The sequence below is a fragment of the Corvus moneduloides genome, chromosome 4, assembly GCF_009650955.1.
Source record: "Corvus moneduloides isolate bCorMon1 chromosome 4, bCorMon1.pri, whole genome shotgun sequence".
NCBI classification, from domain to species: domain Eukaryota; kingdom Metazoa; phylum Chordata; class Aves; order Passeriformes; family Corvidae; genus Corvus; species Corvus moneduloides.
The window spans coordinates 23,072,605-23,087,335 of NC_045479.1; the positions used below are offsets into that span (position 1 = coordinate 23,072,605).

Below are 14,731 nucleotides of genomic sequence, written 5' to 3' on the forward strand. Positions count from 1 at the left end.
TGAAGGCTATTGGGCTAAGTTTTATGGTTGGATTAAAAGACCAGGCTGCCTTGGGTGTAGGATAACTTCAGATCAACTATTCTCACCAGTTTGCTTTTGTTTCTTCTATGTACTATAGTACTTATAATTTATTATTAATTGTTTTTGAAATGGATAATACTTAGAAATATTACTCAAAATAAAGAGTTGCAGAGATAAAGGTAGTTCACTCTCCCCCAATATAGATGTACAAACAAAAGCTCAGAGGGATCCCTGCTAAGTCTAGAGTAAAGCAAGAAACAGCACTGGAGTGAAAAACAGAAAGCTCTTTCTTTATCTTTCTTATTTCTGCTCCAGTCAGTCCTTTCTCTTCTTAAAATACATTAGTCTCATGATCTGGTAATTGCTAACACACAGATTGGCAATGACAAACTTCCTTTCCCTCCCTTCCCAGTTAACCTAACAGTCCCATCTACATGCGTGCTTTGGGGGCTAAAATAGGAAGTACAGACTTCCTATTTTGTGCAATTGCACAGACCTTCCTTGATAGGGGAGGTGTCAGCTTCTCTGAAAGTGGCATTTGAGGTTCACAAAAGATGTAGCAGTTATTTTGAAGACTAACTTGCCAAAAAAATCCTGTGGTTGGTTTATACTTCCGTCTCCAGTTCTAGGCAAGTGTGGGTTTGCTGATTTCTGCATCAGAGGATTCTGGTGCTGTGGAGGGAGGATGGACAGGGAGAGTCACCCATCAGGTTGAATCATCTGCCTCACAGACATCCCTGGATCCAGGTAAGGGAATGGCTTCCTTTCTGGGGGAAGCATAATGGCAGAGTCTGCTCTCATACAAGGACTTGTGAGTTACTGAGGGATTTCTTAGCTGTAATGATTTATTCAAGGACTCAGCCAGACATTTCTGCTGCAAGGAAGTGGCATTCAGGAATCTAAAAGTCAATAGAAATTTAGAAGGAGTTTTTCCATGCTCTCCTAAAGTAGAAAAGACTCTCAGATCTGTAATGTGCTTGAGTAGGTGTGTTTATTATGATTTTGAGAGCAATGAGAGATGGCCAAAAGGATTTAAATTCCGGTATTGAACAGCGTGGTCCGTGGTCCTGGAACTGCTCCATCTGCTCTCACTCTCTACAATCACCAGAAAAGAAAAGAAAAGAAAAGCAAGAATTTCAATTTCTTTGGTATTATGTCTAAAATTTGCAACTTGTTTGTGGGGCACCTAGAAAATGTTGAAGGAAACTCTCAAAGTGAATGAATATGGAAATTCAACCACTATAGCTCCTAGGAACTATGTGGTTGAGATAATATTTTTAAGGAAATTAACCACTGTTGTGGTTCATTTGGAAGGCTTTAAGCATAAAGAGCAAAAGAATGAAATTAATTTTAAGGATGACTTTTCATCACAGATTAGGATTTTTTTCTTGTTGCTACTCAGCTGACTAAACCCCTGCACTTCCTTGGAAATGTACATTTACTTCATTCTTTGCTTGTGTTGTAACAACATGCAACGAGAAGACATGGACTTTGTCCTACAATGAATGCTAGGGAGAAGTTCTTTCTGAATGTCACTTCAACGTGATCTTAAAGAAGTTCCCTTATTCAGTTTTACTTCTCTTTCTGTGAAACAAAAACAAACAGCTCCACAGTAAGCAGGGCAAGAGAGTAGCCAGCGGGCAATGAAAACTCTGAAATTCTGAGTTAGGATCAAGCCTGTATGCAAAGGACAGTATCAACATGAAAGAGGTTTTCATCCTGCTGCTGAATCTGTATTTGGCCTTCCGTGTTCAAGCCATTCGAGGTGAGATTCAAATTTATATTCTCTTTTATCCTTCCATTATTGCCTTTCTTTTTGTATCTGTCTCCTTCCTTCAGCTAATGCTCTTCCTCCTTTTCTGCTTGCTTTTCTTCTTCCTTCTTCTCCTGTTTTCTAAGCCGTAAGAGAACAGACATCCTGATCAAAACCAGCATGTGGCAGGTGCATGTGCAGACAAATCAGTTGTATGTTGGTGGTATGCACAGGTGAAATACTGTATAAATGGATGAGATTAACAAGCTGATTGGATAACGAGTGAATGGAAGGGGGGCTAGACCCTGATAAAACATAGGAAAATGAAGGGCTGCATAATTCAGATGGTAGTGCACAAGAGTAGGGACATGTGGCCAGACACAAGACAGTGTGGTGGGGCTACCAACAGGAAAATCCAGATGACCTGATTTTCTTCTTGCGGAATAGCTGACAGATAAAGCGACCATCTGCCATATCCATTGCTTTTGTTTCCTTTCTTATGCAACGAGAGCTTCTTTCTCCTTTTTTCTTTTCTTTTCCCTTTTCCCTTTTCCCTTTTCCCTTTTCCCTTTTCCCTTCCCTTCCCTTCCTTCCCTTCCCTTTTCCCCCCTTCCTTCCCTTTTCCCTTCCCTTTTCCCTTCCCTTTTCCCTTCCCTTTTCCCTACCCTTTTCCCTTCCCTTTTCCCTTCCCTTTTCCCTTCCCTTTTCCCTTCCCTTCCCTTCCCTTCCCTGCCCTGCCCTGCCCTTCCCTTCCCTTCCATGCCCTGCCCTTCCCTGCCCTCTAATTTGATTTAACAGAGCTGGGAATAGGAAGTGCACCATATCTGCAGCAAGACTAGGCCTGTAGGTATCCTAAAGACAGCAGAAAAAGAGTGTTGTCAGGAGCTGTGCCCCTTTTCTAATGCAGATACCTCATGTCTGCAGTAGCTGGACGAGTTGTGCTGCCTGGCCCAGCATCAATTGCAGGAAATCTTCCTTTGAGATCTCTTAGGGAAAAGGTATTACAGTGTAGGTCAGACTGGGTTCTTGGCATTCTGAGCCTTAGCCCTATATTCAGACCATCCTTTTCTATGTGGGATGCTCCATTTCCTGGTTGTGCAAGGAATACAGCAGAACTTACTTTGTACTGGTTTTCGTAGAAGATCAAAGTAAGGTCCCTCTTATGCCTGCTGACTAAGACAGCATCATTCTGTTCCAATGGGTTTTGGCCTGTAAAAAGCCCCTCAAACAAGCTGATTACAGCTCTCATCAAGAAAAATTGTTTGAGAGAGCACACTCACGTATGCACACTGTCATCTTTGTCATCTGAAGGTGCAATATCCCAATAGTGCAGCGTGGATATTACCTTAAGAGAAAATAAGGAAGCATAAGAAAGCACCTTGCTTCATAATGCATATGCCAGAGGCAGTCAGTATTTTTCAACTTTACAGTTGTGAACGTAAAACAAAAAATATCCTTGATGAGAGGTCTGGCCATCTCTGGATCATAAATCTAGTTCCAACAAATTAGTTTGGACATTCTTCTGAGTCATAACAAGACTATTCCCAGAGCATCTCACTTTTAAATACACCTTTCTAGCATTATAAACTTTACTAGGAAGTTAATAGCAAAGCAGTCCACACACCAACACGCAAGGATGAGATGATCACCATATGTCTGCTGGTCATGGTATCTACTAATCCTTGGAAATATTCAGTGTTTGAAAAGTGATACCTTGGCTAGAACTGTATGCCTTGCAGGCACAAAGAGTTCACTTAATTGTTGTTAGTTGTACCTTGGTATGGACACTCGTGGAGATGGGCAGAATGGTCACAACTCTGCACATATTTTCACTGAGTCATGCCCCATCCCTGGAGATATTCAGGGCCACACTGGATGGGGCTCTGAGCAAAGTGGTGCAGTGGAAGGTGTCCCTGCCCATGGCAGGAGGCTTGGAACCACATGATCTTTAAGGTCCCTTCCAACCCAAACAATTCTATGAGTCTATTCTATTCTATTCTATTCCATTTTCTGGTGCCAAGAGGAGAGTATTGTTATCAGTGCCTTACCCATTCTGTACCTCCTGCTATCTCTCACCATTTATATTTTTAATCACTGCATCTTTTTTGCCTGAATTCCTTTCCCAGAGAGTATCCCAATGAAAAGCTTGAACTGCTACAATGATTACAACTCAAAGGTGACCTGCACATGGATGGAACATTCAGAGGCTCATGACCTTGTTGCTATGGTTCTTTACCAAAGGGATAATATTATAATGTAAGTACCTGAAATGTGCTGAGCTAGATAAAAGTACAAAGGGAAATTGGCCATTACTTGGAATCCTGGGGACCAGCAGTCAGGTTTTCAGAAAGCACATCCACCTCTCTTTCTGACTGAAGCAAAAGTTGTGCCTGCTTCTGAGGCCTCATCCAGGAAGAGAGAAATGAATGGGCTATGCCAGTGGAATTCTTTTTATCACCTTTACAATTATTTTCCATAATTTTGTTGTAGGATCATAGATATGAAATAAGATGGGGCATATAGGATGTTAATAAACAGCATTAGGGGAGAAGGAAGTGTCAGAACAAGTGTAAGTACCGTTTGTAAACCCTAAAGGGAGGAGACATTCCTCCTGTCATTTTGCCCATTTAGGAGCATCACTGAGAGTGTGGTTTTGATAACTTTTGAGAGATATGTATAGACTGTATATTTATTAGGTAGAGAGGACTGGTAAGTTCTCTATCTGTGCCATCAGTTTTCCTCCCAGAGATACCGGTGTGTTTATGACAGTATCTCTCTGTTACATCTGTTTCCTTTTGAAAAGGAAACCGAATCACCAGACTGGATCAATGGGGAAGATAAGGAAGGACAGAAATGGAGGAATAGTTAAGGGACAGAGGAAGGCAAAGATAGATAGTTGAGAAGAAAATTATTTAGAGTCTAGGGATACAGGAAGAAAAGGAAAGAGGAAGAACTCTTGATTTTATTGCAAACAAGAGGGAATTAAGAGACCTAAAAGCAGATGAAAACAGTGGAAGGACTTTGGAGCAGGACCTTGAAGTTAAATACTTCTGGGGAAAGATGATATAAAGTTACTTGGACCTTTGGATGATTCTCTGGAACATTGTTACATGATGAAGTGTGTGGATCATGAAACTTAACTGAGGTGAACTAATCAGACAAGCAGGTATTAAGCATGGACAGTCACACAGCTGAAATCAAAATGGCCAACATTTAAACAGGATCAGCTCATGGGTGAAGAATAGTTGACTAAATCCCAAACTGTAAGGTAATGCTGGTGAGTAGATAGAAGTAACCTCACGGCTTCACACCCCTTGGGCTGACTCTTTTGCTTGAGGGTACACACACACCGCAGTGTCCAATCCATACTTCAGCAATATCCCTGGCTTCCTTGCTGATACCCAACTTACAAAAATAGCAGTAGTGCTGAATAATGCTTGCTGACATATAGTTGGCTAGAAGACTCCATCCTATCCTGGAAGAGAGTATTTGGTCTTAAATATTCACAACTTAATATTTCTCATCTGAGTTGGAACAAGATAATATACTGGGCATGAGGCCATAAGCACAAACAAAATTCCAGAGGGTACATAAAGAAGCAATGCATCTCTCCAGCAGCTAAGGCTACTGCAACCACACAAAGATTATCCTCTCCTGCCTAGTTTAAAAAATAGTTTCTAATTTTCATGATGCTACTTGGCCTGGAGAAAGGCCATCTGAAAGGATGATTAACATTGTGGATGAAATCTTTAGTGAATACTCAAGGTCCCTTGGCAGAACAGAACTACTAAGGACACAGAAGTACATTTTGGTTGAGAATCTTTTTCTAAGTGTTTTTCTGGTACTGCAAAATGAAAGTCTTCAAGCAGCTTAGGATCTTTACTGCCTTTCACTCTGAATAAAAGGTGTATTTACATGACGTTAATTTTCATTATATTATTTCTCATCTAAAAATATGAGATTATATAGAGCTAGCCTAAAAAGTAACAAAAATGAACTGGTACCATAACATTCTGCTGCACAGCTTCGAAATGGGGAGGCAAAATTCCAGTGTTAAAAATATTTCTCATACTAACTGACACAAACCAGGACTAATAGGTACAGGGAGAAGGGGATATAAGTGCCTTAGTCAATTATAACAGCAGGATGGGATGAAATTGCTTTCAAGTGTTTGATTTTGCACTACCTACAGGTCCTCAGATCAGACCACTTTATTTGCACACAGGGAGGACAAGGACATGTTTTGCAAACGCCAGACAGAGAATGACTTACATGAAGCTCCAGACATGTATGTGCACTGGGTCTGCCGCAACACTACAGAACATTTTGGAATAGGGGTAGATCATTGGTATGGCTTCAGACCTAACAAGGTGCTTCAAGCAAAACTGGATGTTGATCTTTTCCAAAATGGTAAGGCTTAAATACCAAATTCTCATTTTTCAATGAATTCTGAGGATTTTTGGGAGTGTATTTGCTGTTCAGCTGGAATTGAATTGCACTTCCATTGTGAAAACTACCAAAGAGTTCCACATTGAGAGGGTTGGGCAGGGAGAGGAGAAGGCAAGTTTCTGGGAGCAGCTGGACCTGGTATCATCTCAGGAGCTGGTCAAGCAGGAGGTACTTGATGTGTCAGGGATAAGATACTCTGGAAATGGGGAAGCTTACCTAGATGTTTTCTTCCCCTCTTTGTGTCCTTTCTGCATTATCTCCTCTCACATGTTGTACCTTCACCTTCCAGTTCAGCCCCTCCCACCTCAAAACCTCTCAGTCACCTTGATGACATCAGGAGACTTCTTGCTGACCTGGAGAACAGCCAATGGAAGCCAAGGGTTGGGCAATGCACTGGAGTTTGAAGTCACTTACAAGCGGGAGTGGGAGTCCTGGGAGGTAAGAGCAGAGCTGAGCTGTCCTGGTTTGGGCTGCACCATTTTGGGCAGTTGAAAGTCTGTGGTCTTTCCATTCTCGGGGACTGTGAGGCGATACAACAAGTGTTGTTTTGGGTCAGGTAGAAGGGGCTCTCTTTCTGTTTGCAAGTGACTTGCCCAGTGAAATACCATTTGTCCTGAACTGAATGCTGAACTGAATGCAAAGATTTCTTCTCCACTCAAACAAACCCCCAACCACTGTACTTGGATTCAAGTTGGAGTTGATTTTGCCCTGAATCCCTCTTAAACTGAATTAAATCACGTTCCAACAGGATGCTGTGGGTTCATGTGGGGAAAACAGCAAAATACATTTGAAGTTGCTCCCCCTTTGAGACAGATATGTTTTGGGTTTTTCTTTTTTATGGATATTGTTTTTTTTCTAAGTTTTTAGGAGTCCATATCCTCTGCCCTATCGTTTCCCTAGATCTGCATATGTTTCTGCTCTGTACCTGTCAGCCTGATCTTTAGATTTTAAGGGAAGTGTCTTGGCCCGATTCCCACATAATTCTGCACTGAGCAGTGCTATGAACTTGTGTAGCTGGAGCTGAAGACAGTCTGGACTTTGCAAGCTTCAGGAGTTTGCTACTTGTTGCGGGGAGAGATTGTGCCTGACAATGGCCATGCCCCACCCTTCCTGCACTGTGCTGCTTCAGCCCCTCTTGTGTGGGAATGAGGAAACACCACATGGCAGCCTGTGCACGGACCATCACACACGTGGGACTGTTGGAGATGCAGCCTGGCAGTCAACTCCTCTCACTCTTTCCCTGTCTTCCCTCCACCTCTCCACTCCCTGACTCCCCAATTTCCTCCGTCCCTTCCTCTCCCCACTCTCTCCCAACAACAGGAAGCTGCCTTGCTCTTGCTCTCCAACACCACACATTGCAGTCTCAGCCGTGAGGACCTTGTCCCAGGGAGCAGCTACGTTGCCCGTGTGCGAGCCAGACCAGGGCAAGCCAGTGGCTTCTCTGGGCAGTACAGCAAGTGGAGCACAGAGGTGTCATGGGAGACCCCTGAAGGTAGTGTGGGATGGAGTGGGGCCATGCAGGGTTGGAAGCTGAGAAGACAGAACTTTCCTGTCACTTACCTCGCACTTGTGTTGTCTGAAGGTGGCCTTCAGCCCAGGAACCTTCGCTGCCTCTTCAATGGTGGAGATCGTCTGACATGCAGCTGGGAAGTGAAGAAAGTGATCACCACCTCTGTCCTCTTCAGCTTGTTCTTCAGGGCCACCCCAGCATCAGAGTACGTGCTCTGCCCACGGCAGCATGTCTGTGCCTCTCTCATGGGGCTTCTGCCTGTCCCATTCCCCTGATTTCATTCATCCTCTTTTATCCCCTCAGAGAAGAGGAGTGCTCTCCTGTGCATGAGAAGACTTTGCCCCACACCCCATATGTGGTCCAGAGCTGTGAGATCCCTGTTAGTAATTCCAACAGCCAGAGCCAGTACCATGTGTCTGTTCGGGCCAAGACGGAGGAGAAGCTGATTGAAGCCTACAAAAACAGTGAGTTTCTGTGTTGTTTCTTGCTTCTCCTTCTTGCTTCTCGGAGAGATGCCTGTTTGAGCAAGAGGGGCAGAGGACAGTGGTGATGAGGAAAAGTAAGTGGGAAATGGAAGAAACAATCACTGATGAAGAAAGGAACTGTATCAGGCCAGAGCTCTGGGATGTAGGTGCGGAGTACCTTGTTACTCTGAGGAAGGTGACAGTGATGGAAACTGTTGTGCAGAAATTCAGGTTGTGACCCGGAGCTTCTCAGTGAGCATTTGCCACCCTGCTGACTTCTCTGTGATTCACATTCATGAGTGTCCCAGGTGACAGGGAACTGTGGTGAGAGGTGTTTGTGGGGAGTAGGAGTGTGTCACTATGCGATTTCTCAAGAAGCCAGTGAGCTCTTGTGGATTTGTACAGTGGCCCCTGGAACACTAGATGAGGTAGGAATCCTTTGCCCAGTGAGGTGCACCATATGGGTCATCTCTGCCTGCATGTCTCTGAAGGTATTTGGGTGACTTTTCAAACTCTAAAACTAGGACAGCTCCTGCAGTGGGTGAAAATACCAGGAGGTAGCTCCAAGAGAGCTGAAAATTTCTGGAAATGTGGTGGACCAGCACAGATATTTCAACTACTGCTTTGCTGTTTTTCTGTACACAAGGAGTGCTGTCAGTATTCACGGGTATGGATTTTCTGTTATTTAGTGGTCTACTGGTTTATTGTATTTGACTACAAAAGGAAGATGTGGAGAGTTAAGAAATGTCAAAAAGCTGAGCCATTTTACATTGCACAAACCAACTTTGTTTTCAGTCCCTGGAAATGATTCACAATGTGGAAATAGAGAACTGGACCAGTAGGTTGGTAAGTGCTCTGAGACATTCATTCAGTGTGTTCCAGTTCAGGTGCTGCCGCCTGCAAATGTGTCAGTAACAGCAACAGAGAACCAAGAGTATGAACTAAGGTGGATAAAACACAAATTGAATTACAGCTTCATAAGACAGAGATACCAAGTCAAGTACTGGGAAAACAACCGATATGAAAAGGTAACTTACAAAGTGCAAGAGTCCTGAATATTTCTCTGCTGGTCAAATGGAAAGGCAGTTCTTCTCACCTCTGTCACTGGTGTTCATCCCCTCTTCCCAGACTCTCCAGGAGTTAAATATCAACAATGACGAACCTCCCTTCATCTTCACCCTGCAGATGCTGGCAGCATCTACAGAGTATAGGGGGAAAATGCGTGCAAGGGTGAATACACCTCCGGAATATGAGGGACCTTGGAGCGAATGGAGTGAGGAGTTCACCTGGAAGACTGAGAATGGTAATTTTCATGCAGCTGCTTCTGTCAGGTTTTGGTGGACTGTTAATGGCTGGAATGGCTCTTTAGTATAAAACATTCTCTCTGATGGGGTTGGAGTGAGATGCAGCCATGGTCTAGTTGGAGTCACTTACCAAAGGGGCTGCACTGCCTGCATCCTTGCAGTACAGCAACAATGCTACGGAAGGAGGCGAGTGACCTCTTAAGCTTCTTTCCTACTTGCCTTCATAAGGTGAGTACAGCTAACCATAGAGTTTTCCACATGGAGAAAGAATCAAAGACATTCTGCCCAAATGATTATCTTTGTTTTCTGATTCCAGTAGTCCATTCTGCTGTCAGTGATTAAAGAGCCTGATACTTTAAGAAGATAGAACATAAGCCATCAGCTTTTTATATTTGCAGAGTGACTATAAGATTGTGTAAAACACACAGTGGAGTCTGCTGGAGATAAAATCTTTACATGTTTTTGCTGTTTCTGGACTTAGAGGCAGAATATCTGCCATCATACAAACTTTTGCCCAAATTAATATGATCTTACGTGGTTTGTCCTGAGAAAGGTTGTAGTGGTTATACCATGGGCAAATTTTTATGTGTGTATTCAGGAAGAAATTAGTGTGCTGTTGTGGCTGTTATCAGGTTAGCAGCTCTTAGAAAATCTCTGAGACCCCATTTCCTCAGAAATGTACAGAGTCAGGCAGACTTAAGATATCTGAAGGCACGCTTATTGTTCATGGTGGAGTAAGGTTCATAGCCATCTTTTTATTAGCTTAAATTGTTTAATTCTGATGTCAGTAAAAGCTTAAGAAGTGAATCAGTAAAGGAAACAATGAACTCCTTTGGTCAGTACACTGTTCAGGTCATGTTTGACCTGTCCCACTTTGGAGGATATCCCAACAGTTCGAAGGCCTTAAGATCCTGCCCCTCCACATATCACATTCCCTGATCTCTTCTGATGAATAGTGACCAGAGTGAAAAACCTGTTGCAGGAAACAGCCACTCTACAGGTATCCAGCTTTTTCTCTTTTCTCTGTTTCAGTTCTGTCACCTGTGGTTCTCCCAGTGATCCTCCCAGCTGTCATCATCTCTTTGCTGATAGCTGCTTATTGCAGCTTTAAGTATTTCCTCAGGTAGGCTTGTGTTGCAACAAGGAGGCTTAGCAGCCCGTGTGGGTGGCATAAAGTCTGAGGCACTTCTTGTCCCCCAGGAGAGAGGTTTGTGTGGAGATGGGCCTTGGTGGGCAGCCTTGTGCATGGCTGTGCAAGGGAGAGGGTTGGGTGGTGCTGTGCCAGTACCTCGGTTGTGCCTTGCTGTGCTGAGCAGCACGCCGTATGGGGTGCAGCCTTTTCTGGTAGCAGTCACGTTGAGAAGCAACTCTTGAAAACTGTGTTCTTGCTGCAGGAAGAAGAAAATGTGGGAGGAAAAGATTCCAAACCCCAGCAAGAGTCTCCTGATCCAGAGCTACCTGGGGGTAAGAGGGAACTGTATCTTGAAGGGTTCATTATTTCTCTCTTTTTCAGGACTTCCAATAATCATAAGAGCTCTTCTTGTTTTCTAGTCCACAATGAACAGATATCTTCATTTATCTATTGCTTGTTTTTAGGAGAAATTCTGGTCCTACTCAATGTAACAGTGCTCTTATATTTAGCAGACCTCTTTGTGCTGTGCTTGTCAGCACAACTGTGATTTAAAATCAAAGTAGAAAAATTTTCAGTACTCTAAAATTTCCTGCTCCTGTGCTTTTAAAGGGGGTTCTTAAAACCTGCCCAGCACTTGTGGACTCACTAACTCTCAAAAGCAGGTTCCTAGGGGATACTGCCAAGTAGCTCCCTGAACAGCTTGAAGTTTGCTCTCTTGAAATACAGAGTAGCAGTCCTACTGTTCCTTTTTCTTTCTTCCCATTACTCTGAAAATTTTAAACTCAATCATTTCATGATCACTGTGGCCAAGAAAACCACCTACTATCAAATCCCTCAAGTCCTCTATTCACAAATAACAAGTTTAGGAGGGCATCTTTCCTAGTTGGCTCACTGAGTACTTGTTTAGGTCAGTGGTAAGGCAATACGGGTTTGAACAAACCATCTTCTGAAGAGCTGAACACACCTTTGAGTTGTATTAGTGAAGTTGTATCCCTGTCACTGGGTGCTATAGGCTCTCCTATTTGTTTTCTTTGTCCACGAGGAACATACAGTTCTTGATTCTACTGCCAGTGAGATACCGCTCTTTGGTCATGTCTGCTTTTTCATTTTCAGAAAGGACACTTGGGAAGTTGGCCAACAAGCAACCAGCTGGACTTCAACAAATACAACTTTTCAGAGAAGATGGAGCAGCCTAGCTTCCTTCAAGTCGTGGACAGGTAAGTGAACAGCACATAATAGTGACACTGTGGATGGTCTCTAAGACCTCACTGTGTCACGGCAGGACATAATCAAATGTTCTGTCACTAAAAACCCCATACAAGTTTCTTTTGAGGAGGAGATTCAATTTTTTGCTAAATGGGTAACTGCATCTGCAAGAAAATTTTTTCTAAGCCTGTGTGTAGCTATGTGTGTTTTCAACTAAAATTGGTTTATATTTCTTGTTTACCACAATAATCTCTCTCATGAGCAACTTTTAACTTTCCCACATTCAGGCAGGCGAAGACTTTGGCAGAGTGCCTTGAAGAGCAGACTCAAAAGACAGATGTTTCCCCTGTTACACTGGACCTACAGAACTCATACCAAGCTTTAAATGAGTCAGAGCATGCCCCAGTTGTCTGCTCAAGTCAGAATGCTGGTCATTCCTTTCCCATTTCTAGGAGAAACAGTGCTGATGCAAGTATTGCTTCCCACACAGCAATCCCTTGCTTTGATTTCAATGGTCCATACTTGTACAGCCCAGTGGTGTCCTCTCACCCTGATATACATGAGACCCTGAAAATGGACCCCGTGGGGCTCAGTAAGAAATCAGTTTCCCTTCAGTATGTGACACTCCCAGGGGAAGACTCTCCCCAGGCCCCACAGAGGCAAGAACAGCCAGGAGCAGCTCCTCCAAAGGACTTGCTCCCAGATCAGAAGGAAACGATGCAGCACCTTGATGACAAGGAAGAACTCTCGTGGGTCTCACCAGCCTGTGGGGAAGGCACCAACCAGGGAACAGAAGAGCAGAACTCTCCAAAGGCTCTCAGCTGTACCACGTCTCCTCAACAGTGCCCCTTGGAGTACATGGCCACGGACAGCCCATTACTGCCCTCAGCCATCACCTCCACCCATCCTCCACTTGTCGCAGCTGGGGAATCACCTTGTGGCTCACAGGAGCCCCAGCCTGCCAGCGACCACTCTTGCCATGAGTTTTCTCCTGAGAAAAATGGTGTCACAATCCCAGTTTCAGTCCAAGCACCAACCTCGTCTCCTGAATTGCACCTGGATGTGTTTGGTGACTATCTTACTGTGCCTGAAGGTCTCCATGAACAATCAAACCACACAGAGATTCCTCTGCCTGTCTTACAGAAGGAAAATGGTATTCCTAGAAAGCAGCCTTTGTCAGAGGGTAACTTGGTGGTGTTAAACCCTGACAGCACTGAGCCAGTTTTCCTCTGCCAGGTTGGTGACTATTGCTTCCAGAGCCTAAAATCCAGCATGAAGATGGACAATAGTCAGGAAGACCACCAAGTCAAGAAACTTTCTGATGGTGAGACAACACTTGGGAAGCCTGTAAGTGATGATGAATCCATCACTGGCAAGGAAAAGGATGTATGGAAGAGGAAAAAAATACAGGCCATTCAGCTTTTCAAAAACCTGAAATCAGATGATTACTTTTCCTGGCAGCAGTCTTTGAGGATCAAAGAAGTCTGTTAAATGGGTAAATATTAATGAATATCAAAGAGACAGGTAACTGAAAGAGGTTGCAATTATCTGGTGAAAAGGAACCTTCAAACCTAGGAACAAATAAACACCAGTTCCATTTTCAAGCTTCCAGTCCAATGTGTTGAAAAACTTGAAGTAGCTCAATCTCATTCTCGGTGGCCTTCACAGATTTGGCATGAAAGACAACACAAATATTGCTCTTTAGTGTTTTTCAAACTTTTTGGCTTATCCATGATGAACAGTTTATCCTCCTCATGATCCTGTGACCCATCACAATCATCTTGCCATTATATCAGATTGTTTGGCAAAACTCATGGCAGGAAATGCAGACTTAACATTTGAAAGGCTATCAGAAGATGACAAGCTTGGAAATCTTGGAAAGAAAAGTTATATTCTTAAAAGCAATTTTGTTGAACTTTTGTGTATTTGTAAAAAAGCTCTAAAAGTCATCAAGGAACTTTTATATCGCTGCCTTTCCACTATGGCATGAAATAGGTATTGTCTAAGGTGAAAAAACCCCAGACAGTTACAGAAGCATAAATAAAAAATGAGAAAAATAATTGTTGAAATCCAGGAAAACTTTCTTAATGTTAATGTGCAGTATATCACAGTGGATTCAAAGGGTAAGAAGGAAACATTACTGGGATACATAAAGCAAGTTGTAGAGAACCATTTGGAAGAAGAAACGTTACTGAAAGAAAACTCAAGGGCTCCTAAGGTTCAGTGAGAGGGAGTGGGGCAGATAACACAAAATGGCAGGTAAGAGATGCTGGGAAAGTGCACAAGCCTGTATCTGCTTGTTTTTTTCTATTTCTAAGTGTTAAAGTACTATATGATTTTCTTTTAAGTTCATTGACCATTTATACACTATATACTTCATCCTAACATGTAATTGATTCTTAGTTTGGTTTGTTTTTCCCTAAATAATGAGTGTTGAGAAAGAGGAGACTTTTCCCCCCAGTTTTGCTGTAAAGAAGGTGGTGCAAGATAAGAGCATTTGTTCAGAACTGCTACTCTGTAATCAGTGAAAAGGCTTTGGCTTCAGACCTGAAGGTGGACTTGATTTCCAAAAAACTTTTTTTTCTTCAAATATAAAATCTGTATTAATAAACATACTATTTCTTCCTATAAATATTTCCTTTCATATGTTAAAAATATTGTGTTTACAATAAAATTACTATCACCTCATTTGCTCAGGTCTCAAAAAATTCTATAGGTTCAGCTGTGCCATATGTGAGGTAGGACATTTTCTCCTGACTCAGCTGTATTATTTGACAGAGAAAATGAGTTCTGTGTCTGTGCCACCCGATTCCTCCTGCTGGGTTAATGGGACTGTGCTGATTCAGAAATTATAGTGAAATTATTTGGGTTTTTGAGAATTTAACCCTTGTA

The 14,731-nt window shown here is 42.9% G+C and overlaps 1 protein-coding gene across 3 annotated transcripts; it reads left to right on the top strand.

Annotated features, from left to right (window-relative positions):
* The first annotated feature begins 500 nt into the window (after nucleotides 1-500).
* Nucleotides 501-14,527, top strand: CSF2RB (colony stimulating factor 2 receptor subunit beta). 3 transcript variants are annotated; one of them, XM_032106103.1, is made up of 14 exons: nucleotides 501-768; nucleotides 1,627-1,786; nucleotides 3,901-4,030; nucleotides 5,967-6,184; nucleotides 6,513-6,661; nucleotides 7,544-7,715; nucleotides 7,806-7,938; nucleotides 8,037-8,197; nucleotides 9,080-9,225; nucleotides 9,326-9,500; nucleotides 10,534-10,624; nucleotides 10,896-10,965; nucleotides 11,747-11,850; nucleotides 12,127-14,527. In XM_032106103.1, exons 2-14 carry the CDS (start codon nucleotides 1,723-1,725, stop codon nucleotides 13,328-13,330), a joined length of 2,817 nt encoding a protein of 938 aa, XP_031961994.1. In that variant the 5' UTR covers nucleotides 501-768; nucleotides 1,627-1,722; the 3' UTR covers nucleotides 13,331-14,527. The 3 variants fall into 3 exon arrangements, with proteins under 3 accessions (XP_031961994.1, XP_031961993.1, XP_031961995.1); XM_032106102.1 differs by lacking the exon at nucleotides 501-768 and having other exon boundaries at nucleotides 1,493-1,786; XM_032106104.1 differs by lacking the exon at nucleotides 501-768 and having other exon boundaries at nucleotides 1,493-1,786; nucleotides 6,000-6,184.
* Nucleotides 14,528-14,731: the final 204 nt, after the last annotated feature.

Coding starts and splice junctions, on each gene's coding strand:
- CSF2RB (XM_032106103.1), top strand. CDS start 1,723: ATGAAAGAGGTTTTCATCCTGCTGCTGAATCTGTATTTGGCCTTCCGT. Junction 7,939..8,036: donor AGGGCCACCCCAGCATCAGA/GTACGTGCTCTG, acceptor TTATCCCCTCAG/AGAAGAGGAGTGCTCTCCTG. Junction 10,966..11,746: donor TGATCCAGAGCTACCTGGGG/GTAAGAGGGAAC, acceptor TTTCATTTTCAG/AAAGGACACTTGGGAAGTTG.